The sequence below is a fragment of the Ostrinia nubilalis genome, chromosome 29, assembly GCF_963855985.1.
Source record: "Ostrinia nubilalis chromosome 29, ilOstNubi1.1, whole genome shotgun sequence".
NCBI classification, from domain to species: Eukaryota; Metazoa; Arthropoda; class Insecta; order Lepidoptera; family Crambidae; genus Ostrinia; species Ostrinia nubilalis.
This window is the reverse complement of record NC_087116.1, coordinates 1,649,689-1,675,879: the sequence shown is the minus strand read 5'-3', so window position 1 is coordinate 1,675,879 and position 26,191 is coordinate 1,649,689. Positions and strand designations below refer to the sequence as shown.

The window sequence follows — 26,191 nt, the reverse complement described above, 5'->3', positions numbered from 1 at the left end:
AAACCTTTAAGAAAAGATTAGCCAGGATCTACAGCTTGACCAATAAAAACCCAATCAGATAAAATTTGTAAAGTAAATTAAAACTACCACAAAGTACCATTCTGGGAATCAAACTTCGACCTCCGGGTTGAAACAGTTCATCTTTTGAAAGAGGTGACTTCAGAAAAACCTCAAGTGCGAGTCGGATTCACACACGAATTCCGTACCTATATCTTACTTACAATATCTTAACGACAGGCAGAATATAGTGAGACTATTACAACTCAATTTACACGACAATAATAAATATTGGATTTGAATTTGGACAAGACAATGCCTATAAAACATTGTTGTTAAGTATTGATTGATGGTTTAATATTTGTTTTTAGATAATATAGTAACTTACTTGCAATTAATTACAGCTAGCAAAGGCATTTATGGGTATGCTTTGGGGTCCCGTTTTAGCCAAAAATGTCCACTGCTGGACATACAATGACCGGTCCCGTTGCCTTCACCAGATCATCGGTCCACCGAGTAGTAGGCCTGGCTACACTAACTCGTCCTCCAGTCTGTGGTCTTCAAAACTTCGAACTCCTCTAATCTCCTTCTGATTAATTTCGTTGCGGGTCCAATGACAGTTTAACTTTCCCCCGGGACAAATTTGACCTTCACTGGTTGGGTTATTAGTGTCAAGCTGTAGATCCTGGCTACACAGGAGTTGCAGCGGTGGGAACGAGAGGTGGGAATAGTTTTTTTCAGTCTGTAGTCGCCACTCGAAAACGTTTCTACCTCCACTATATGTGATAATATGTGCTAACTGCAACTTGAGTTAAGCAATTCTGTGGCCGATCCGTACCCTTACACGGAACCCTAAAATCATTTTGTACACTATCATCGTGAGTTCCTTTTCAAAGATCATTTCCAAGAAGACACCTGCGGTTTTAAAGTTTAAACCTTACAACTGATTGTAATCTACTAGGAAATGATTATTGTTTAGTTTTTATACGATAACTGTTTTTGTTTATCATTCGGTTTAATTATTTTTCATTGTTCAATTTTGAGTATTTGATAACACCAGCTAATTTAATTTGTATGATCCAAAGACTTCAGCAATATACGGGACTGTTTCCACCTCTCGTTCTCACCGCTGCAACTCCTGTGTAGCCAGGATCTACAGCTTGACCGCCAATAACCCAACCAGTGAAGGTCAAGTTTGTCCCTTGTGGTGGTGTAACCATTAGATTAATTGAGATTTAAGCGTCATTGTCTAACCGGACCTTACTGATCCGCCATGTCCTCCGAACTACGGCATTATGTATAATCGACTACCTTCAATTTAGCAGTACCTACCTACGGATTTCCTCGGCCGACTACGGAAGCAAGCACTTAGTATTGTATACCAAATCTTATTTTGCACGAATAAGTTATTAACTATGATATTGACCCTGAATCACACGTCACCGACAGACACATGTAACGTATGAATATTTTTAAGCAATACACATAAACTAATAGATTCTAAAGAGGTAAGATTTGTTTGTTTGTATTGAACTAGCGGCCGCCCGCGACTTCGTACGCGTGGATCCCGTTTTACCCCCTTCATCTATCTTACGCGGTTTAGATTTTTTCATACAATTGTTTTTTCCCGCTAACTCCCGTTCCCGTAGGAATTTTGCAATATCCTGTTGTAACTAAGCTTTAAGTTTACTAAGGTACCTGCATGCCAAATTTCAAGCGTATAACTTAAGCGGTTTAGGTTTTTCATACAAAAGGATTTTCCCGCTAATTTCCGTTCCCGTGGGAATTTCGGGAATTCCTTTCTTAGTGCACCTCTACGGTACCTAAGCTACGTCCCTTCCAAGTGCCTACGTTTAGCCGTTTAGGCTGTGCGTTGATATGTCACTAAGTCAGTCAGTTTCTCCTTTTATATTATTTAGATTAGATAGTCTCCAAAACTACTAGACGGATTTGAAAAAAAAAATGCATGACATGGCGGTTATTCGACTGCAATGGCACTTGGTTGAGTTGGCACCTGAGATGCAGTCTAGGATGGTACATATCTGTTCACTCTGGCCTTTAAAAGGCCCGGATTATAGTATTCAGGAAAGACAGCAGCAGGCAGCGACTTCCAGGCCCTAGCTGTTTGCGTTATAAAAGAGTTATTGAAACGCTTAGTTATCGAAATATATGTGTAATTATGTTCCACTGTCATGTCTATGTAATTGCCTGTATTTGTGTGATGTCCATTGTAATAAATGTATCTTTCTTTCTTAAATACTTTCACCAGATACATTATTTCTGATGAATTAGGCGGTACGAAATTCGCCGGATCAGCTAGTGTTTTTATAACAAACTTATGATCGCCCGCGTGTTTTGAATTCTTCCTATGTAGTCTAGTGGATAAGACCCAATAGGTCCCGGATTCGATTCCCAGTAGGGGCGGATTTTTCATTTTGGTTTAGTTGGTGGTAGGGCTTGTTCTAAGTCCGCCTAGCTAGCTACCACTGTCTTTCGCCATAATGTGGGACGTCCGCCACCCACAAGGTAGACAGAAGACCTCTTAAAGGTAGCAGGAAGGCGCTGGATGCAGGCCGCTATCAACCGGGCGATATGGATATATCATTGGGGGAGGCCTATGTTCAGCAGTGGACGTCCTGTGGCTGAAATTATGATGATGAAATAGCTCGGTCTGAGAAACAAAACTGTTAATCGATTTTCAATTTAAAATCGATCAATTTGCAAACTAAATGGGCGTTTCAACTAATAGTTTACAAGATTCATGTTCTACTTGAAGGCTCTTCCTATATTTTAAAGGAAGTTATTGACATTTAATATTGATTAGAGGAAATGACCATTATTCAACACAAATGGTGTGGTAAGTTATTGCTTCATTACCTACATAAGTAATACGTTATTTGTTTGGATTCACTAACCTAAAGAGTGCTAACGAAACCCTATTACTTAATCTTGAGGTTCTCATTAAAACCCTCATGGTTAGTGCAGTCTTCTTCTTCTTTTGTTTATTGGCTATATGCTAATCGTTCTTTTCAGCCAAATGACGTCCACTGCTGGACAAAGGCCTCCCCCAATGACCGATCCGGTATAATATCATACCTAATACCATCTTACCTAAGTCTGTCGCCATAACAACAATGTTAACAGCTTTGTTCTGTTCCGGCAGTCAGAGGTAAGATAGCCAGTTCCTCCGTGGTTGAGGATTCCGGGTGAAGCTCGCTTCCACCTTCGGCCTGATCATCACTTACCATCAGGTGAGAATCAGGCCAAGACTTTCCTAGTTGTGGATAAAAAAAAATGTGCCAATGTTAAGTGGAAATTGATATAATTCCACAATATAACAATATAGGTGTTTTGATGATGCTTTTTCATGGATTTCGTAAAAATAAATCCCTTAGACGCCATTGAGTCCAAAGCAAGTTGTTAAATAATAAATTACCTAATTAAAAACAAAACAGTTCGACCATGCTTTCCGTTCAACTAGCCACCGCGGATTCCCTAGCAGTCTAGGCCACCCGCCAAAATACCTGTCAAAACTGACAGCTGTCACGGCCACCCATCCTGTCGCGACCGCGGCGAAAGTTGCATGAGGCCGTGAGTCACTCACGATGCCAACTGACCTCAGGGGAGGTTAGCAATCAAACAATGCCTCAATGCTGTGCGTAATGAACCGGCTAGATCCGGATTATTAATTCATTGTTCCGCGGTTCTTGCCCGACTGTAGGGAAGAGGGTAATGTGTTTAGCAAATATTTAAAAATCTCTTTAGACTGCTGATCCTTCTATATACCTACCATCCTGCTATGTAATGATATAAATGTAAAAGTTTGTGAGGGTAGATGGATAAATGTATGAAATGCATATGAAAATGAAAATCATTTATTAATCTAAGAAAGTATGAATGTATGTTGTTACTCAAGAGCAAAATAGTTATTTGACGATTTGTAAGTACTATTTAAATAGTCTACACAAATAAAGAAATTTTGGCTTTGACTTCAAAGACTCTTGCACGCAAAAACTATCTGGGATATGCTAGACTGGGATCCATGGCACCTTCGTGCACAAGATCTGAATGAGGACATGCTGCGCCGACTTGGCGAAATGCACATCGAGGATCTAGAGACCCCTGGAGACGCCTATTTCAGATACGGACAACACAATCCTCTCCTGACTAACACTTGCAAGAAAGGATTTTTTTTTCCTGGCGGCTTGGTGACTGGAATTGAACCGCCACCGGTGCAGACGGAGAAGATGGTGAATTGTCTGCACGTGAAAAAGAGGTTGTCCGGCTTGCAGAAATTTATATAAGTTACCGTTCCTTGTGTGAAATTAGAAAATGTAAATAAAACAGCTCCCTCTCAATTGACACAATTTATTTTTATCTCGTATGCTCGTATATAGTTAACAATTACGATATTATTATAACTACTGTAATAGTGCCAATCTCAAGGGATTCAGGGTCGTTAATTAGGTTCGGTTTGGTGAATATTATTGCCACTACAAATTTCTTAAAACTCAGCCTAAATATTAAAAGACTCTACTAGTTAAGATAACTGCGCGATGTCAGGTCGGAAAGACTCCTACTTGAAGGATGGAAAAGTGGGTACCTTGGAAGCCATGCGGTTATAAGCCGTTACCCTGAACGTTCCTCTCTTCTTCCGGGGTCCATCGGGTCTCGCACACTTTTAGGTTACAAGCAGCGTCCTCCACGGCCTCAAGCGCGCAGTGCCAGATGAAGCTCTTGCATCTCTTTGACAGGTAAGCGTTCAAACTCTTGCAGAGACAGAGGTTTGATGACAAGGAGGAAATGCGAAGAGATCAGCAGTTCAGAAAGGAGTAATAATTATAGAAATCAATATGAAATATTGAAATATCTAAAATATGAAATGTAAAATCGTAAAATATGAAATATGAAATTATGAAATATTGTAAAATATGAAATTTATGAAATCCCGCATCTGAAACGAAAAATACAAGTGTCAACATCACATGTGGAACGTGGCATTAGGTTATGAAAAAAACCAGCAATGGGAAAGAAATACTTACGAAGGCTGTTCACTAATTTGAGCTTCGCTCGCAGCCCTCAGCAACCCAATACCCTCATCCGAATAGAATTTAGGGAATTTCTGAAAGAAACGATCACATGAAATAGCACGTACTGGAATACGAAAAATATCAATCACGAAAAATAAATAAATTCTCCGACGGGAACTTACCTCATGTGTGATTATTTTTAATTTATATTAATAAATTATCGTGGATGCATTCTGCATCACACGATTTGAAACATAAGGAATATACATTCCTGAAAATAATCAAATTGCGGTTGCGCACGATCGACAAATTCCTAAGTGATTTGACAGCTCCACTGACAGCCGCTAGTCATAGACAACGCGATACGTTTCGTTTCGCCGCTTGAAAAAGTAAATACTGTACTAATAAAACCATGATGAAAACAATTTCCAGAACACTGAAAATATTCTATTTGAAAAATAGAATAATCAATATAAAAACACTGGGAAATGTTTCATCAAAATATATTTCAATTAACTGAGCAAAAAGCGCCATCTATTGCAAATTAGTTCTGAATCACGCCAATAGATGTCGCTAGTGGTATCCAAAATCAGAATATCGAGAAAGAAAATCAATTTGTGAAAAACAGCCAAAACTGCAACGCTACAATACCCCCCCCCCCCTAGACATTCGCACGGAGAAAGAATCTGAGCTGCCCTCAGCGAACTACAAACTGAAAATAAGAGAAAAAAAATAAGTGAATCTTTACACCAGAAAGACCCCCAAAAAGTCCAATTGAGAAAAAAAAACTAACTTACTAACTATAACTAAACTTTCACAAAAGCAATACCAAACCAAAATGATCCATCTACCAGGACTGATGTTCTACCAACCAAAAAAAATCTCTCCTGTCCGAGCATCCAAAATTCCCCATAAAGTCCCAACTGTGAACCAGTGGTACTCGATTTCCCCAGTAAAGTAGAACTTGACATGCAATTCTACTCGTTCCTTTTCCAAAACGTTGTTAGGCTATTTCGGCCATAACTAACATTATTTGCTAAAATAAAATAAAAATGCCTGGGTTATAAAACCGCAGAATAAAACGTCGCTGATCACAATATAATTGGACGTCATCGCAACAAAACACAACCACAGGGAATAGTGCTCAAAACACATGATGTCATCCCTGGAAACAAAAATCTGGACTATAAAGTCACAGAGAAAAAAAACACGAGGCAAGTATACAGCAGATACTTGTCCACTCGAAAAGAAAAAAAAAATCGCATACCCTAAATGGGGCGATCACAAAAAAAAAACTAACCTAAAGGTTTCCCTAAAAGGGAAAAGTAGCCTTGGCGTCATTGTTGGTAGAATACCAAACAACACTTGTGAAACAAGTCCTACGGCTGAGAACCCTGGCAAAAAAACTATTCGGCGAACTGAGGGTGAAAACAAAAGACAAGGATTAAACCTTGATGTCCTTGATATGCCAAGTACCGAGAGGCTTGCCATTGTGAGCAATTAATTCGTAAACAAGCGGAGATAGTACCTTCTTGACAATGCACTTCTCGTACTTTGGGGCAAGCTTGGTAGCCTTGAACTTCTCAGCGTCACTCTGAATGTACGTTTTGCGCCACACCTCCTGACCCTCTGAAAGTTTGACGTTACGTCTTCTGAGGTTGTAGTACTTGGTGTTCGTAGCGTGGGCCTTCAGCAAATGCGAACGTACCTTCTCGAACACTTCCTTCAAGACGCCAAGCTCCCCTGCATAGTCTTCTCTTGGCATAGCAACTTCATACTCGCAGTCGTCCGTTTGCTTATAAAAGGAGCCACTTATTATAGGTTCTCTGCCATGAACCAAAAAGAACGGTGTAAATCCGGTAGATTCGTTCACAGCACTGTTAAGTGCGAACTGAATCTTAAACAAATTGAGATCCCAGGTTCTATGATCTTCTTTCACGTACGAAGATACGGCAGTCATTACTGTTTTGTTATACCTTTCGACCAAGTTTATCTGTGGCGTGTATCTAGGACCGTAATGTACACGAGGGACGTTATATTTCTCCAACAGGCTACGAAACTCCGATCCCGTAAATTGAACCCCATTGTCGGTAATTACGGTTTCAGGAATTCCATGAGCCAGGAGAACATAGTTCTCGAACGCCTTGGCCACAGCTGCGCTAGTCGCGCGTCTCAAGGGAAATAGCATTGTATATTTTGAAAAACAGCAAGTGACCACTAACAGATGAATGTAACCTGATCGGGATCTAGGCAAAGGTCCGACTAAGTCTATCGACAAAGCTTGAAACGGTCTGAAACATTGCTTAGGCTGACCCATGAGTCCAGGTGTCAAGGTAGTCTTGTGTTTGTACGCGGAACAAGTTGTGCAATTTTTTACGAAGTCCATGACGTCGCGGTACATCCCCGGCCAATAATACCTCAGGCTCAATCTTCGGTGTGTTTTGAATACACCAAAGTGTGCTGAAGTCGGAGGTTCGTGGTTTTCGGCGATGACTGCTTTCCTCTTGGACTTGGACACAACTTCTTTCCAGTCAAACTCCTGTGTCAGGGTATATTTACCTTTACTAAGCCTGTACAGTTTCCCATTTTCAATGCGATAGTTGGGGTAGTTCTTTGGATAAGCCGTGCAACCATGTATCACTTTATTATACCACTCGTCATCAACGTCTACTGAAACTGAGGTATCTATAGCATCTACATTCAATAAACGCGAGAGAGCGTCTGGGACAACATTATCCTTCCCCCTACGATGCTCGATAGTAAAATTGTATTGGGACAGACGACATCCCCAACGAGCTAAACGACCTGTCGGGTTCTCTAAGTTCATGAACCATTTAAGGGAAGCATGATCCGTAATAACCTTAAATGGTCTGGTGCCTAGGTACGGTTCAAATTTCTCTACCGCAAAAACTACCGCTAGTGCTTCCCTTTCGGTTGCACTGTAGTTACGTTCATTCTTATTAAGTGATCTACTAATATATGCAATAGGATGGTCATTCCCGTCTACTGTCTGGGTTAGCATACCACCTATGCCGTAACTTGACGCATCGCAATGAACAGAAAAGGGCTTCTCAAAATCTGGGCATGCTAAAACTGGAGCAGAGACCAAACAATTTTTTAAAGATTCAAAAGCCTCTTGTGCAGCTGGGTTCCACAAAAATTTAGTCTTAGTACTGGTGAGGGCATTCAAAGGCGCAGCAATGGATGCAAAATTCCGGATGAACCGACGGTACCAAGAACAAGTGCCAATAAACATTTTAACCTCTTTCGAAGTTTTTGGTACCGGGAAATCAAGAATTGCACGCACTTTGTCTGGGTCTGTCCTCAAACCATACTCATCAACGATGTACCCTAAATATTTCAGCGACTGTCTAAAAAATTTACTTTTTTCGAAGTTAATCGTCAAATTTGCACTTTGGATACGTTGGTGCAGTCGCTGTAGTAATAATAAGTGCGTATTGAAGTCCTCTGCAACTATTATGACGTCATCAACGTAACAAAAGATCATTCCTTTAGTTATGTCACTACAAAAAGGCGTTCCGAACAACATGTCCATCAATCTTTGCTGACGAGCAGGTGCTCCGCAAAGACCAAATGGCATTACCTTAAATTTGAACAAGCCTCTCCCTGGAACAGTGAAACTAGTTTTCTCTTGTGACTGTTCGTCTAATTTAATTTGCCAGAAACTAGATTTAAAATCCACAGAACTGATGTACTTAGCATTTCTAAGGCTGTCTAAAATTTGAGGTATGTACGGGATAGCGTAAGCATCACCTTTAGTGACTGCATTAAGTTTACGGCAGTCTAAACAAAATCGCCATGAACCGTCAGATTTAGGAACCATAAGTACGGGATTATTCCACGGACTTTCACTAGGTGTAATAACATCTAGCTCCAGCATCTTATCTACCTCCTTATGTAACTCCTTAGATTTCTCAGGTGACATGGGATATGGCCTACACTTAATCGGTGAAGCTTCGCCTGTGTTTATTGTGTGCTCAATAAGATCCGTCCTACCTAAGCCCTTGCTTTCAAAAGAAACACTATGGAACTGTTTGATCATCCTGTCTGCCAATTCACGTTGTTCCAAGTTTAAGTTTTCAAAAGACTGAATAAAATTGATAGGCTTGTCAATGTTCGATGAAGTTTTAAGAAAATTTTTAGGTGCTTCTACGTAACAAATATTTTGAAAAATCTCTGGCATTAATTTAAAATTTTTCCAAAAGTCTACTCCTAAAATGACATCAGAGACAATTGAAGGAATGACATAAAATGTAATTACCTTTGTGACGTCCTTAAATGTAATAGGTAATGTGATGGTTCCTATAGTGCTACAGAAAGACCCATCAGCAACAGTAACCGTTGATGCACACGACTCATCCAAAGAGTAACCCAGATCAATGAAACGTTGGTGTGCTCCGTTACCAATAATTGAAATTGCAGCTCCAGAATCCAATAGTCCGCAAACAGTCATGTCTAAAATGTTCACGTTCAAATATGGCCGAACATCATTTATATTAGGTTTAAACAAAACCGAAGTAACGTTGTTGTTTTTGAAATAAGAATCAACAATGTCTAACCATTGTTTATTTTCAGAAGGTTCGACATCTTCTGAAATAACATTACTTCGGTTACCTGCTAGTTTTTTGAATTGGTAGCACTTTTACACTTAGCACAATTTTTAGTAGTGTACCCTACTTCACCACACTTAAAACATAACAACCGTTTATCCGTACAGTATTTTGTACTATGTGTATTTGCCTTACACTTCAAACATAAGAGTTTTTTGTTAGAAGTTGGTTTACTGTCAGAAAAGGGTGGTTGTGTGACAGCAGTAACAGGCTTTGGTGATTTACCCTTGTAAGTGTACTCTGGATTCATACACGGCTGTTTAGATGGTTCATTGAAGGTACTAGTTTGCTGACGTCTTACTTCAATTTTACGACATTTATCCTTGAGGTCAGCAACAGTGTCGAAGTCGTGTAAAGCTAACAATTCAGCATAGATAGGCCTAATATTATGTAGCAAGATCTCAATCTTATCTTGTGCAGAAAATGGCCGTTTCAAACGCGAAAACATTCCATTCATGATAGCAAAATAAATGTGGGTAGGTTCATCCTGACCTTGTGTACGAGAACGAATTTCTCCTATTAACCTATAGTCATAATCTGCAGGTGCAAACTCCTCAACCAATAATTCACTTAGTTCCTTCCACGACGAGACCTGATCTTTGACACCTCTATACCATAAAAGTGTTTGATCATGGAAAAAACAAAACGCCGACTTAAATAAAACACTATCAGAAACACCAAAAGCCGTCGCGCGTTCATTAACTAATTCCAAAAAGGAATGCACACTGGAATCAACTGAAAACTTTATGTTCCAATTTAAAATATTAACCTTCGATGACTGGTCCACAACAACAGTTTCCCTACAATCGTCTGACTGTAAATTGGAACTAGATTCCCCATCTGACTTGTTTGTGACGAAGCCTTCTAAAACTGAAAGGCACATGTTCAACTTCTGTTTTAAACTAGCATGAATAGCTGCGTCAACAGATTCCTTACACGCTGCTAGCCTATCCAGTCGGTGAAGCAAGTGGCAATACAAAGCCTTCGAACGAGTCAGCTGATACCGCTCCTTAGTCTTCTTGAAATTATCTAAATGTGATTGTAATTCCTTTAACTTGCCAGAAATATTGGGCAATTCCACACTAGGTTTAAGTTCTTCATCAATAATTTCCTCAGGACTAAACTCAGAACACAATGACTTAAGTTGTTTTTTCATTTTGGGAACTGTATCTTCCGGAGACTCAGATCGAACAGTTATCTCATAAATAAGTTCGTCGCGTAATAATGAATGGTAGTAAACCGTTTTGGTATCCATTGTAAAAAGCTATGTGTAAAATAAACTAAGTGGCAAAAATATTATTTAAAAAAATTTTGAATGAAAATGAATTTATATTGTCAAATTTGTTGAGAATGGCACCTTACAAGATTGGATAAAACCTCTCACTTATGTTCTAAAACACACAATAACAACAATAATGTTATTGTTTAAAAAAAAATACAAGTAATAAACAAGTATGTAAATAATTACCAAAAAAAACAATGTACTAGGTAACTTCAAATTAATGTTATATGCCCGCAGTGACACAAAGGAAATTGTTACCTTAGTACAAAATAACAGGTAAATAGGTACTTTGTTATCCTATTACATAAACTAATTTTAAATTTCAACAAAAGTGTTTGTCCTTGAAAAATTAATTGAAATTAAAGTAAGTAACGGGTTATATGTTTACATAAAGAAACACAAAAGCAGTGTAGGTATACTAGATTGATAACCTAACAATAAAAATGTTACTTACTTGTCCCAACTATAAAACAAGTTTCAACTCAACAAAATAACCAAACATTATGTAGTTCCTCATAAATAAGAGTAAGTACGCTCTGTTATAAATAGGTTATAAGTTTATGTTGTTAACAAAATGTGGGCCACAAAAATAAAATACAGGACGAACACAACACACAACATGAGAAATTCCCTAATTACAATATTAAAATATCTATACAAAAGTGTATGAGAGGATAGTCAGCAAACAATGTCGCTTCTTTTATTAACCATCCACCCATAAACCTTTTACAAAAAGGGTGGCAATAATAAACACCAAAGAGGGGCGCCACTGCAAGAAAGTAATCCCCATAGATTTGGTGAGTAGTATTGTCACTGCGAATTTCTTAAAACTCAGCCTAAATATTAAAAGACTCTACTAGTTAAGATAACTGCGCGATGTCAGGTCGGAAAGACTCCTACTTGAAGGATGGAAAAGTGGGTACCTTGGAAGCCATGCGGTTATAAGCCGTTACCCTGAACGTTCCTCTCTTCTTCCGGGGTCCATCGGGTCTCGCACACTTTTAGGTTACAAGCAGCGTCCTCCACGGCCTCAAGCGTGCAGTGCCAGATGAAGCTCTTGCATCTCTTTGACAGGTAAGCGTTCAAACTCTTGCAGAGACAGAGGTTTGATGACAAGGAGGAAATGCGAAGAGATCAGCAGTTCAGAAAGGAGTAATAATTATAGAAATCAATATGAAATATTGAAATATCTAAAATATGAAATGTAAAATCGTAAAATATGAAATATGAAATTATGAAATATTGTAAAATATGAAATTTATGAAATCCCGCATCTGAAACGAAAAATACAAGTGTCAACATCACATGTGGAACGTGGCATTAGGTTATGAAAAAAACCAGCAATGGGAAAGAAATACTTACGAAGGCTGTTCACTAATTTGAGCTTCGCTCGCAGCCCTCAGCAACCCAATACCCTCATCCGAATAGAATTTAGGGAATTTCTGAAAGAAACGATCACATGAAATAGCACGTACTGGAATACGAAAAATATCAATCACGAAAAATAAATAAATTCTCCGACGGGAACTTACCTCATGTGTGATTATTTTTAATTTATATTAATAAATTATCGTGGATGCATTCTGCATCACACGATTTGAAACATAAGGAATATACATTCCTGAAAATAATCAAATTGCGGTTGCGCACGATCGACAAATTCCTAAGTGATTTGACAGCTCCACTGACAGCCGCTAGTCATAGACAACGCGATACGTTTCGTTTCGCCGCTTGAAAAAGTAAATACTGTACTAATAAAACCATGATGAAAACAATTTCCAGAACACTGAAAATATTCTATTTGAAAAATAGAATAATCAATATAAAAACACTGGGAAATGTTTCATCAAAATATATTTCAATTAACTGAGCAAAAAGCGCCATCTATTGCAAATTAGTTCTGAATCACGCCAATAGATGTCGCTAGTGGTATCCAAAATCAGAATATCGAGAAAGAAAATCAATTTGTGAAAAACAGCCAAAACTGCAACGCTACACACTAGATTAGGCGAAATAAATTATGTACCAAAAAAAGACAGGAGTCGGCTGCTCAGCAAGCGAGCAACTGCTCCTCGTCCCCATAGATTATAAGTAGTTAAGGATAGGACAATACGAAACAACATTATAAAATTATATAAATTTATTTTGTAACTACACACTAATAAGCACAAAGCACGCATTACACGACACTTATACAGATCTTTCAGACAAACATAAGTAGACTGTAAGTAGCTGACACACCCATAGGTTGAACACACCACTGGCCTGTGGATCTATAATGTATCATATAAACCAGGGAAATAAACAACTTTCTATTCTATTCTATTCTATTCTATGCACGCAAAAACTATTGAACGGATTTTGATAAAACCATACAGTATTACATGGTATTATATACATCTGGATAAGATAATTACTTAATTTATAATGATTTGTGATAAACTAAATTTTACTTGGGTAAAAGTATAGGTACTTACAGTGGCAAATGATATTATAATAATTAATATTAGTAAGTAATTACCTACTTACTTAAATTATTACTTAATATAATCTGTTTAAATTATGAATAGATACGTTATTATGTTTATTTGATTAGTTAACCTTTCTCTTACATGATTTTTAATAAAATTAAATGCGGAAATGTATCATTTTGTAAATAATTCACACTACAGCCGGAACTATAATGTTCAAAGTGTGAACCTATTTCCTAGATCAAATAAACGATTGCAAAAAACTGGCAAAACTCACAGACCATGAATACCGCGCCATTTTTTTGTTGTTTACGTTTCTATCGATTGTGAAAGATGTAATTCGATTTATTTATTGCGTTTTACTTTTTTTGTTCGATTCTTTCCTCTTTCATAGGAAAAAGCAGTCTTCAGTTTTTTACTATTGCCAATGACCCTAAAATTAATTAATGATAATGAATGATGACAGTTTTACCTTTAATTTCAGTAAAAATGTATTAAATGAGTTGCACCGTCTTACTTTAACCGTAACTATAACCATAACCGGTGTTTTTGGTATGGAGTTTGATAGACTTTTGTTGTTTGTTATAGTCATGAACTTACCACAGAATAGACCTACTGCTACGCCAAAAGCCAGTCTTCGATCGATCCCCTATTATAATATAAGTGTCTCACCATCATCATTCTCATCATTTCCACCACAGGACGTCCACTGCTGAACATAGGCCTCCCCCAATGACTTCCATATCGCCTGGTTGGTAGCGGCCTGCATCCAGCGCCTTCCTGCTACCTTTATGAGGTAGTCGGTCCACTTTGTGCGTGGACGTCCCATGCTACGTTTGCCACTAGGTGGCCAGAACCTTTTTGCCCCATCGGCCGTCAGTTTGCATGCAATGTGTCCTGCTCATTGCCACTTTAGCTTGCCAATCCGTCGGGCTATGTCAGCGACTTCAGTTCGTTTACGGATCTCCTCATTCCTGATTAGATCTCGTCATTAGTGAATCTTTAGTGAATGTCTTTTTCTCGTTGAATTTAGTGTCTACCCAATAATGTTTACTAATTTTTCATTTCTTCCATTCCAGACGAGCCCTAGCCATCCCCCCAAAGTCAGAAGGCCCGTATGCGCATGACCGATGCCGAATGTACTCCGCTGATTGGACTGCCGCCCTCGCATCGGGCCGCACGACGCCCGACGATGAGTGGCCGATAGTGCCATGTACTAACGGCTGGGAGTATAATAGAAGCGATGTACCGTACGAGACTATTGCTTCCCAGGTAAGATGATTGCGTTAAGAATGTCGCATTATCGACTTAGGGCCGTCCGCTGCTGGACCAAGGATTTCCACAATCCATTCCGCACTTGCATCCATGATCCATGTGCTTCCCTCAACCTATACTACAATTAGTTCTACCGTGCTTTGATCGTGCCTTGTACTAATGGCTGGGAGTATAACAGAAGCAATGTTCCGTACGAAACTATTGCTTCCCAGGTAAGATGATTGCGTTAAGAATGTCGTACTATCAAGTTTGGGACGTCCGCTGCTGGACAAAGGAATCCCCCAAGGATTTCCACAACGACCGGTTATTCGTGAATGTAGAAGGCTATATTTAGAAGTTCAAAATCTCAATCACTCAGTCATAATCAAGAAACGAAGTCTAGTACATGACTTGTGGAGCCATCACCACTCCATAGATGTCCTAAGACACGAATAAGCCTTCCCAACCCGTCTGGCCAGCGTGGGAAGTGTAGGTCAAGTCCTCCATTTGCATCTAGTAAAATAGAGGGTCTTGCTATTGAAATGGAGACTAAATGACCTGATGATGATGATGATGACGTACTAACAAGATGTAGTGAATCTATAACAAATGAAAGTCTAGTAGAAGCCATACATGCTCCTGCAGTGGAAACTAAATATCCTAATGATGAATAGGTGCCGAAAGCTTTACGTCTCTGTTTGGCTTCACAGCTGGACTGGGTGTGCGAGAAGGACAACCTCGCTGCGACTGCGCAGGCCATCTTCTTCTGCGGAGCCATTGTGGGTGGACTGGTGTTTGGATGGATTGCTGACAAATACGGAAGAATTCCAGCTTTAATGGGTAAGTTACTATGACTTGACCAGAAGAGCTGTGCCGCTCTCGTATTTAGTCCGCAGCAAATTTTAGTTTACGAAAAGCTAATTTAGCTCAGTAATTTACCCGTTAGTTAAATTATTGGTGAATAAATAATAATAATAAATACACTTTATTGCACATCAAAGATAAGAACAGAAAGAAAAGGAACACACAAGGTACAACTAGGTAAAAATCTGTTACTTATTTAGAATACCTCGAATGTAACGTCAAACGAACATGAAATAAAATTTTCAGAAAGATAAAATTAGGAGCTATAGAAGACTGATTTTCCTCATAAAGTCTTCCTTTGTTAAAACTCTATCTAAGATTTTCTGTTTAATCTTTACTCTTCTCAATTAAATTACAAAGTAACTATAGCTTTGTGGTATGATACACTACTCCGGATCGTATCATCACGAATTCGGATCCGACGTGGTGTAAACCTGTAAACTACTAGAATCATTCGAGTTTCTTCCGTCACTTCTTCTCAGCACCAGCCTATTGTCCTGAAGTGGTGGTAGAGCAAGCTATAGTTGGGAAGTGAATAAGCGCCCTTAAAAGGGCTTAAGTACTGAATAAAAGCATGGTTGTAGTAAGCTTTGACTTTGACATTAGTGTTTATCCTTTTTCAGGCACCAACCTCATCGGCTTCGCAGCTGGAGTGGCCACGGCATTCTGCGACAGTTTCTGGACCTTCTCTGTCTGCCGATTCCTGGTCGGTCTCGCTTTCGACAACTGCTTCACCATGATGTACATCCTTGGTAAGGGTTTTATTAGAATCACCAAAAGAACCTACGACATATCTGTAAAAGTGAAGGGTCTGATTGACTGACTCACTCATCATCACGAAATCTCAGAAACTACAAGTGCTAGGAGTCTCAAATTTTGCATGGGGGTTCCTTTTAGAACGTAGGTGCTGACTAAGACGGGATTTTGCAAAATTCAATCGGCCGCTAGTTAATTATAAAGAAGTCAAAGGACTACTGTGCGCAATATGCAAGCCTAGATTTATGATAACTTATTTCGCTAATCCTAACTGGAGTATTAAATGCAACTAGAAAACTGAGCTTGGGTGGATTTTCCTCAAAACGTTTATTTGGAAATTAGAGGAAGAAATCATTCATGAAAATTGTTTCATGGATTCCTTGGATACAACTAACTCTTCAAAATAAAATGCTCAACGATCTATGTTTGACATTTGAGTAGGTAGTAGGTAAAAATAAAGTTTTAAGTTTAATTCTTATTATAGTGATTTATTACGAAAATAACTTAAAAATACTTAATTCAAATTCTCCATTTCAGTTCTCGAATACGTCGGCCCCAAATGGCGAACATTCGTCGCGAACATGTCCATCGCTCTGTTCTTCACATTGGCCGCGTCCCTGCTGCCGTGGATCGCTCTGTGGGCGGACGACTGGCGAATGTTCGCGCTCGGCACGAGCATCCCCTTCGCGCTCGCTATCGCTACACCGTGGGTTGTTCCTGAGAGTGCCAGGTATGATCCCTACTAATATGTGAAAATAAGTCTGTCCTTCTGTCTGTTATGCTTTCACGCCTAAACCACAAAAACGTTTTTTTTTTAAAGAATAATAGTAATTTGTTATTACACAAATTACTAATAGTCCCGTTTGTCCCTCGTAATAAGAATAACTAAATGTGCTTGTATTACGATCACGAGTGAGCTCACCACAATAGTCGAGTGGCGGCGGGGACCGAACCCGCGTTCCCCGGATCACGAGTCGGCCAGTCCGACCCCTTCACCGTTCGGCTATCGTGGCTTCAAATTATGTTTGGTATAGAAATAGTTTGAATACCGGGAAAGGACACAGGATAGTTTTTATCCCAGTTTTTCAAACAATGGGGCAACTCAACGCCTATAAAACTTTCACTGTAAAATATCTTCGTTGTCACAATTTGCTAATAAAATTTATCAGTAGAACAAGACTACAATTTTTATAGCAAACTCGTGACACAAATGCTATTAAAATTTAAAATTCCTAACACATAATAAGAATGAAACATTTTTTTGTTTCAGATGGTTGGTGTCCCAGGGCAAGATCGATAAAGCCTTGACCATCATGAAGAAGTTTGAGAGGATAAACAAAACTAAGATCCCGGACAAAGTTCTTAGCGAATTTACGGTAAGTATGCTTTTTGAAATAAGTGCCAATCAATATAGTTATACAACACTTAAGGGTCCCAGATATGACATTGAAGGGAGAGCGCTATTATTATCAATACTGGATTATTAGTTCCGATTTTGCTATTACAGAATCGTTTGACTATAAGTACTTAAAATTGCGAGAAATTGACTATTTGCCAAAAGGAGGAAACTTTTTTGCTTGATCCTTAACTTCGAACTCCTTTGCGTAAGGGGCGTCAAACACGCACTCTAACCGGTATATTCGATTAGGTCAGAGGCCGAACCGGGTTCTTCTGATTAATTTCGTAGCAGGTCTATAGAATGACGGGATGGACTGATTCTGTGAATTACCAAACATACATTATAATGGTCTTTCTTAGGGCTTTTTCCCAGCTGTTTCGGAAGACATATCCCATTTTATGCAGGTACGATTTTTGCGGTACAGGTGTTTGCAAAAAATATTAAGCTATTGGGAACACTTTTATAAAACAATGCTGATTTTATTGGTCCAGTTTTGCAACCGAATTCCAGAAAGGATCTGTTTTATCCGCGACACTGCAAATGGGATGTTCGTGTGAACGTTTAGCAAACACGTATACTAAATACAGTACCTGTATAAAACTAGATAATAATATCTCCATTATTCTCCATGGATTGGGAAAAGAGCGCTAATGTAACAAATTAGAAAAAGAAATAAAGAATTTGAGCAACGAAAATTTTCTCCAACAGGAGGCCTCCCTCAAAACAATCAAGGACAGCGAAGCCGAATGCCGCTCCTACTCCGTCCTCGACCTCTTCAGGACGCCTCGTCTCCGCCGCAACGCTGTTCTCCTCATCGTCATTTGGATGGCCATATCCTTGGTCTTCGATGGCCACGTCAGAAATGTGGGGTCTCTTGGCCTGGACATCTTCTTGACGTTTACAGTGGCGTCTGCTACGGAGTTGCCTGCTGATACGTTCTTGACTGCTGTTTTGGATAGGTGAGTGTTTGTATATTTTTTGTAATCTTCTTCTTATTTGTTCTAGCCTTTTTCTCTATTATTTCTGGTCGGATCTATTTGTTCCGCAGCACCATGACCGTCTGTCCTGGGTTGTCAAAATATTTACTTAGGCACGCTCTAACGCCCGTATTCACAAACGATGCTTGATTAAGTGAAGCAGCAAATCGAACGCACAGCTTTGAATAGAGCTCTGTGATTGGTTCGTGTGTGACCCTGTGCGTCTACAAGCACTGTGAGACCTCATAGTAATGTTTGTGAATACGGCCGTTAGTCTTTGAATATTTGTAATACCTAACATTAAAAAAATCGAATTGCCTAAAGTGGGAATCGAACCCAAGATCCTTCGCTTGCCGGGCGAATGCTTAAACATCTGAACTACTTGGAAATTGGGTAAACCTAACGTAATTTTCAAATGTAGGCCAGCGTCGTTTCAACAATGCTGGGTAGATCGAACAGAAATACTATTTCAATGGTCTAATAGAGTTCTAGCTTCTTCTTAAAGCTTGACTAGCGTCTGCTTTAGAAGCAGTTGAATGAGAGCATGATTGAAGATGACCAAATGATGAGAAACATGCTTTCATCTATTTCAAATTTTAACTTCCCGTCTGAAAACCTGATGGGCTTAATTTCGTATTCTCATCTTTCGTTCCCACCACTGCAACTCCTGTGTAGCCAGGCTCTACAAGTTTGTCCTTGACTTGATTTCGCATACTTATTCTATTCTAATATTTTAGGTGGGGCAGGAGATGGCTTGCATGTGGTTCCATGGTCATCAGTGGAATCTTCAGCTTATTGGCCACGGCAGTACCCGTAGGTGAGTATAAAATATGCCCTGAAGGCCAAATCCTCCATTTCCTCTGGTAAACTAGAGAGGGTCGTGCTCCTAGTTAAGATCAATGACCGTATTATTGGGAGAAATAAAAAACTCGAGATTTTGGCACCTTGGTCGGGAGAAACATAAAGTAAAAAATTAAAAATACAAACCATAGAATTAACCAAATCCTTTACCATCATTAAGTTTGTTATTATTAGGGAGATTTTGACAGTTGGGAATCGGGGTTCACGCAAATTCTTGGTTTTTTCTTTTTTTTTTTTTGTTCCATTATTATGTGCCACTGTCATGTCTATGTAATTGCCTGTATTTGTGTGATGTCCATTGTAATAAATGTATCTTTCTTTCTTTCAAATTCGGGGCAAACGCCAAATCCCGACAATCTGGCAACCCTACCTTCAGTGGAGGCTAAATAATCTAATGACATTTCTTAAAAATATTTACTCCAAAACTCAGGTGGACCTTCAGCATCGCTGGCTATCCTCGGGCGGTTCGCCGTCAACATTTCTTACAACATCGGCTTGCAATATGCTGCGGAACTGCTTCCCACAGTGGTCAGAGCGCAGGGAGTGGCTCTAATCCACATTATGGGCTACGTGGCTTCTATCGTGGCACCGTTCGTTGTGTATTTGGTAAGTTCCATCTTAATAATAGTAATGGTTTATAAAGTTAGGTGAAAATGAGCGGGGAACATAGCTCTTATAACGGGCTTGGGGCAGAAAAGGTTCTAGAGTCGTCAAGAAGTAATGTAGGCTAGCCTCAAACTCAGTGGAACGATGTCCCATGTAGGCAAACCTCGGTGGATGCGGGCAGTGCAGGACTAGTCGTTGTAAAAATCCTAGGTCTAAAGCCGTATTTAATGTTCCCAAAATAGAGCAAATAAATGTATTTTTGTTTTTGTATGAATTTAGCTGATGAGTAATTATCTGACTGATGTTAAAACAGAAATTGTTCACCATCCATTTAGTAGTTTCTCGTAAAGGGTTACAATCATCCATTGATCCTCATACTATAACGTTTGTAATATTAGTAACAATAAAATCTCCCTGAGTTGTCTGGTAGAGGTGACTTCCTAACGTAAAGATTGTCTAAATTCTGCCGTGTTAACCTTAGTATTTTCTTTTATGTGTTAATGTGTGGTGTAATAAAGTAGGTATATTATCATACTATCTGTCTATCTAAAGTGAGTAAAACATCTTCTCCAGGCTAACATCTCACAAGACCTGCCACTGCTGATCCTGGGAGTCCTGGGAGTGATTGGCGGCCTCCTCTGCCTGTTCCTGCCAGAAACCATGGACACAGAGATGCCTCAGACGCTGCAAGATGGAGAGAACTTCGGGAAGGATCAGAAGTTTTGGGACTTCCCCTGCTTCCCCAGGTATGACATTTTAATTGGAATTCACAAGTATTTGACAGTGCAAAAGGTTGACATTTTGACAACGTGTAAGGTCGAATTCTATGTACCAATATCTCAAGAATTTTGACGCAAAATTGTGTAACATTTTGGTTACAGATGTAACTTTTTCCTGTCAATTAAATCATAAATCATGGAATAAAGTTGACAATAGGGTATTTGGTACCACCAATCAATTGATTTACTTTTTAAAACTGTCAAAACGAGACTCTCCCATAGATATTGTATGACAATACAAGCCAATGACGTCACTATTTTGTCAACTCAAACTACTTTTTTGGTGTAACTTTCTCTTGAGCACTTGTGCTAAAAACACACGATATTCATAGAGCTTTAGGAGTTTTTATGAGTTTTATCGAGGACCGAGGAGTATAATCAACCACTTTGCCTGGCGTTTGTGGATTATGAGAAAGCCTTCGATTCGGTCGAGACCTGGGCAGTGCTACAGTCTCTCCAAAGGTGCCAAATTGACTATCGATATATCGAAGTGTTGAGGGGTTTGTACAAAAACGCCACAATGTCGGTCCGCCTCCAGGATCGGGATTCGAAACCTATCCAGTTGCAGCGAGGGGTAAGACAGGGAGACGTCATATCTCCAAAACTGTTTACCACCGCCCTGGAAGATGTCTTCAAGCTTCTGGACTGGAACGGATTTGGCATAAATATCAACGGCGAGTACATCACCCACCTTCGATTCGCGGACGATATCGTAGTCATGGCTGAGACCTTGGAGGATCTAGGCACAATGCTCGATGGCCTCAGTAGAGCCTCTCAACAAGTGGGCCTCAGAATGAACATGGACAAGACAAAAATCATGTCTAATGTCCGTGTTGCACCCACTCCTCTGAAGGTTGGAGACTCTACACTCGAAGTTGTCGACAATTATGTATACCTGGGACAAACAGTCCAGTTAGGTAGGTCCAACTTCGAGAAAGAGGTCAATCGTCGAATCCAACTCGGATGGGCAGCGTTCGGGAAGCTTCGCCATATACTCATGTCCGAAATACCGCAGTGTCTCAAGACGAAAGTCTTCGGGCAGTGTGTGTTGCCAGTGTTGACATATGGATCCGAAACGTGGTCGCTTACTATGGGCCTCATAAGAAGGCTCAAGGTCACCCAAAGGGCGATGGAGCGGGCTATGCTCGGAGTTTCCCTGCGTGATCGAATCAGAAATGAGGAGATCCGTAGGAGAACCAAAGTAACCGACATAGCTCGCAGAATTGCTAAAATCAAGTGGCAGTGGGCGGGGCACATAGCTCGTAGAGACGATGGCCGTTGGGGCAGGAAAGTTCTCGAGTGGCGACCACGGGCTGGAAAACGTAGCGTGGGCAGGCCTCCTACTAGGTGGACCGACGATCTGGTAAGGGTCGCGGGAAGAGCCTGGATGCGGGCAGCGCAGGACCGTTCATTGTGGAAAACCTTGGGGGAGGCCTTTGTCCAGCAGTGGACGTCATTTGGCTGAAACGAAACGAAATGAGTTTTATAAAAACTATTTTGTAGGTACTAATGTTACCTTTCTTATACAGAAAAAAATCACCGGAAGAAGATGAAGAAAATCCCGGACAGTACAGGAAGCGAGAATCTATATCGAGTAGTAAAGACGAAGGTTTTGTAAGATCTCTCCCAGGCATTGGCTCTAGGGCATCCATAAGGGCCTCAGTTCGGGCTTCCGTCAGATCACGAAAGATAGAAGGAGAACAGAGAGAGAACGCTGTATGAAAAACTTTACTACTCTGACTGGTTTCAAGTATGACAAATGGTCTTTTAAATGTGTCACGGTATATTTGAATTGTTTTGATTTGAGTATTTAAAGACTTATGTGTGGTGTTGTGATGCGTTTATTTGGATGATGTGGTGATCTATTCAATGTCGTTTGATAGCCATTTAGGTGGTAAAGTAATGCACTCCTTGGAATTTTAAAAGCAATATTGGTTCTGTAATTGAATTGTAAAAAAGTTTGGTAATCTGTGCTTGTATATTTGACATGATTTTATCTGAGCATTGTTGACGTCCAAAGCAAGACAACGCCATATTGTAAAATATTAATTTATCAATGTAATAGTAACTTTCTTGTTTCTTTTGTGGAATATATTACACTATCATCTTCCCAAGATTTATGTTGGTAAACACTATGGACTCGAATATATTATTATATTTAAATTGACAGTGTTTTGTAAAGTTTAGGTAGTTTAATGACATAGTACAGTTTTTGCAAATTTTAAGGAGTGTGTTGTAAATTGTAAATTATTTTGTGTAGAATCGTTATCTAAATTGTGAGAATTAGTACAATTAATGTTCATGCCCACCCAGTCAATGAATAATGAAGAAGGCTGTGCTGTTGTGTTGGATACTATGTATAAGTATACTACAGTCAGCGTCATATAGTTCGTGACACCCAAAGTGGCCAAAAAGTTGACAACACAACCTTATTCCAATTGTAACAAAGACGTGTTTCGAACTTTTTGGCTACTTTGGGAGTCACGAACAATTTGACGCTGACTGTACAGACGACGGTATGTCAAGCTAAACATTTGCACCTTAATGTATTGGTAACAAGGTCGATTTTTCCACAACAATGTATAGTCTGAAGTGCTGTCGTCTTTACTATATTCACATGACGACAATTGAAAAGTGTGTTTTTATTGTTGTCATGAGAAAGACGTAAGTATAGTATTTATTATTATGTAGTTGCATTTTCAAGTGTTTTCTGTCTGGATGTAAGTAGGTACTTACTACATTATTCAGATTCAGCTCAGAATCACCTGGCAAAGTGAAATCTTGAATTCGAGTCTTTACTAAATTAGTAGATTACAGAATTAAATTAATAATTAAAAGTTCTAATTTTAACCACTATTTTCAATTCGTTAGTTATCCATTTATTATTGTTGTAAAGAGATTTACACAGAGATCGTAAAGATATAAATTGACAAACATTATCTGAAGTTGTTATCATGATCGTGAAGGCAACTGCAAACAGATGCATCGTCAATTGCTCCACAAACAACTTGCAAGTAATATATTTATTGTATTTGACATCCAATAGCTTTAAAGAACTCGTTCCAGTGTAAAGATAAAGTTACTAAAATGTATCAACGCTTTTAATTTTGTTATTTGGTTTCTTTCTATCTTCACGCGTATCAAATTGATTTATTTCTACTCGTATTTATTTATCAGAAAATGTTAATAGTGCGTCAAAAATATTACATTAGTACTTATAGCAACGTAGTTTAAACATGTTGAAACCTTCGGCCTGATCGTCACTTACTAACTATCAGGTAAGATACAAGCCAAGAGCTTCCTCGTTGTGGATTAAAAAAAACTTATTTTCTTACACAACAGACTTCGTCTTTCTTCTAGGTTTCATCTATGCCAATACAAACAACGCTTCAAAATTGATTCGATCTCAGTGCCAAACTCTGTCCAATGGTCAAAATTGAAATTAAACCAATCAAAAGCCTCTGTCTATGCTTAAAATAGAATAGAGTCTGAGTTACGTTCTGTACTACATAGCTTCTCTTCCACTAGACGAATCTTTAAACCGTGTTGATCTAAACGTGCTCGTTCAATAAAAACCTATTGGAAGATGCACATTAAATGTGCGGTCATTTCAAAGCGAACCTCTGACCTAACAATTGCTTTGTATCATGGACATTTTTATTGCCTGTTCTATTTTTGGTACAGATCATAAATTGTGGTGTCACGTCATTCTTTTGTTTATATCTGACTGTATATTTTTAATTGTTACTAAGTGTCACAACACACAAAAATTGGATGTCCAACTTTTCAATTTTGGGACTAAAATTAACTAAATATTATCTTTTTGAATATTAAAAGACATTTCATAAACATCTTCAATTAAAATCATGGCGACTGGAAATAATGATTAATTAATCAAATTGCAAATTTAAATGATATCTTCCTTATAGAGAACACTTGAAAAAACTGGACTTTAATCTCAAATCTTGCCTAAATTGATAAAAATTGTGATAATAAAGTAAAGTACAATTTGATGGTGGAATCGTCCTACTTGAGTGAAACAAAAATGCAAAATTATGTAAAAATTTGTTGCATTTTAAAGACATCATTAATGATTGCCATTGTGAATTTAAATACTGACAAATTGCAATTATTAACGATTTTAAATTAATAATGGACACGACCAGAGACAATTAATTCTAAGTGATAGTAATAGTAAGTTATTGTACTTAAGTTTTACTATATTTAATTATAAGTTACCTAATAATGTAAATATTTGAAAATTTTAAATTTGTAAAAAATAATATTCAGGATTACAACTGCAAATGGGATTCTATCTGAATTATTATTTTTGTGTGCCCCACTGGGGAATCGAGCCCAGTACTTCATAGTCAAGATATTATTTTTAAATTCACCTTAAAATATGTTTTCAAAATCGTAGCGGTTTGCAATCTGAAACTGTGATATTATTACAAAAATTGATGATATTTATTTGTGTTGGTCCTTCATTAATTAAATCCCATAGTTGTAATTTTAGATGTTACCATTTAAATTTAGGAAAATTCGTTTGAAAATTGTAAGTGTATTTTTGTATGTTGCCATTCTGCGAGAGCGTGTGCAAAATTTAATATTAAATTATTATGTTGTGATCATTCCATTCTCTGTGATAGGTAATAATAAATATGTTCACTAATGTACATTTTGTTTTAATTTCTAAGTTATTTATGTATGTTTGTGCCTGCGACTTCGTACGCGTGAAAATAGTTTGAATTATTTTTCCCGTTTTTGCAACATTTTTCATTGCTGCTCCGCTCCTATTGGTTGTAGCGTGATGGTATATAGCCTAAAGCCTTCCTCGATAAATGAGTTAATAATATGAGGGTTGTGAGTTGTGACATGATTACTACTTACGGGACTGTCATCATCATCACCAGGTCATTTAGTCTCCACTGCAGGAGCACGACCCTCTCCAATTTACTAAAGACAAATGGACGATTTGGCCTACTCTATTAGGTAATTACAATAAATGATGATTGTTATTAAAACTGTTTCATCATCATTGGTTCAAATCAGTAATCAAACCGGGACCATTCTGCGGCATCTAGTTGGGACGGGATCTATCTCGAATGGGCCTGAAGCTAACAAGCTATAGGGACAATTTCATACAGCAGCCCAGTCATCTACAGAAGAATAAATTTAACGAAAGTGGAACGTGCTAGATTGTATTATAGATTTTTAAACACCCCCCAGACTACAGACGTTTAATTTGCCAATAGATATGAGATCTCATACAAATCGGAAGCCG

General features: G+C 38.7%; 1 protein-coding gene across 1 annotated transcript in view; it reads left to right on the top strand.

Annotated features, from left to right (window-relative positions):
* Positions 1–23,752, top strand: part of LOC135085702 (organic cation transporter protein-like) — a 48,518-nt gene extending 24,766 nt beyond the window's left edge. Inside the window, exons 3-12 of the mRNA XM_063980516.1 lie at positions 14,491–14,683; positions 15,376–15,505; positions 16,153–16,281; positions 16,823–17,015; positions 17,556–17,661; positions 18,393–18,643; positions 19,399–19,478; positions 19,953–20,128; positions 20,702–20,874; positions 22,437–23,752. Of these exons, the coding sequence (XP_063836586.1) occupies positions 14,491–14,683; positions 15,376–15,505; positions 16,153–16,281; positions 16,823–17,015; positions 17,556–17,661; positions 18,393–18,643; positions 19,399–19,478; positions 19,953–20,128; positions 20,702–20,874; positions 22,437–22,629 (1,624 nt within the window). The 3' untranslated portion in view covers positions 22,630–23,752. The remainder of the gene's footprint in view (positions 1–14,490; positions 14,684–15,375; positions 15,506–16,152; positions 16,282–16,822; positions 17,016–17,555; positions 17,662–18,392; positions 18,644–19,398; positions 19,479–19,952; positions 20,129–20,701; positions 20,875–22,436) is intronic.
* The last annotated feature ends 2,439 nt before the right edge of the window (positions 23,753–26,191 follow it).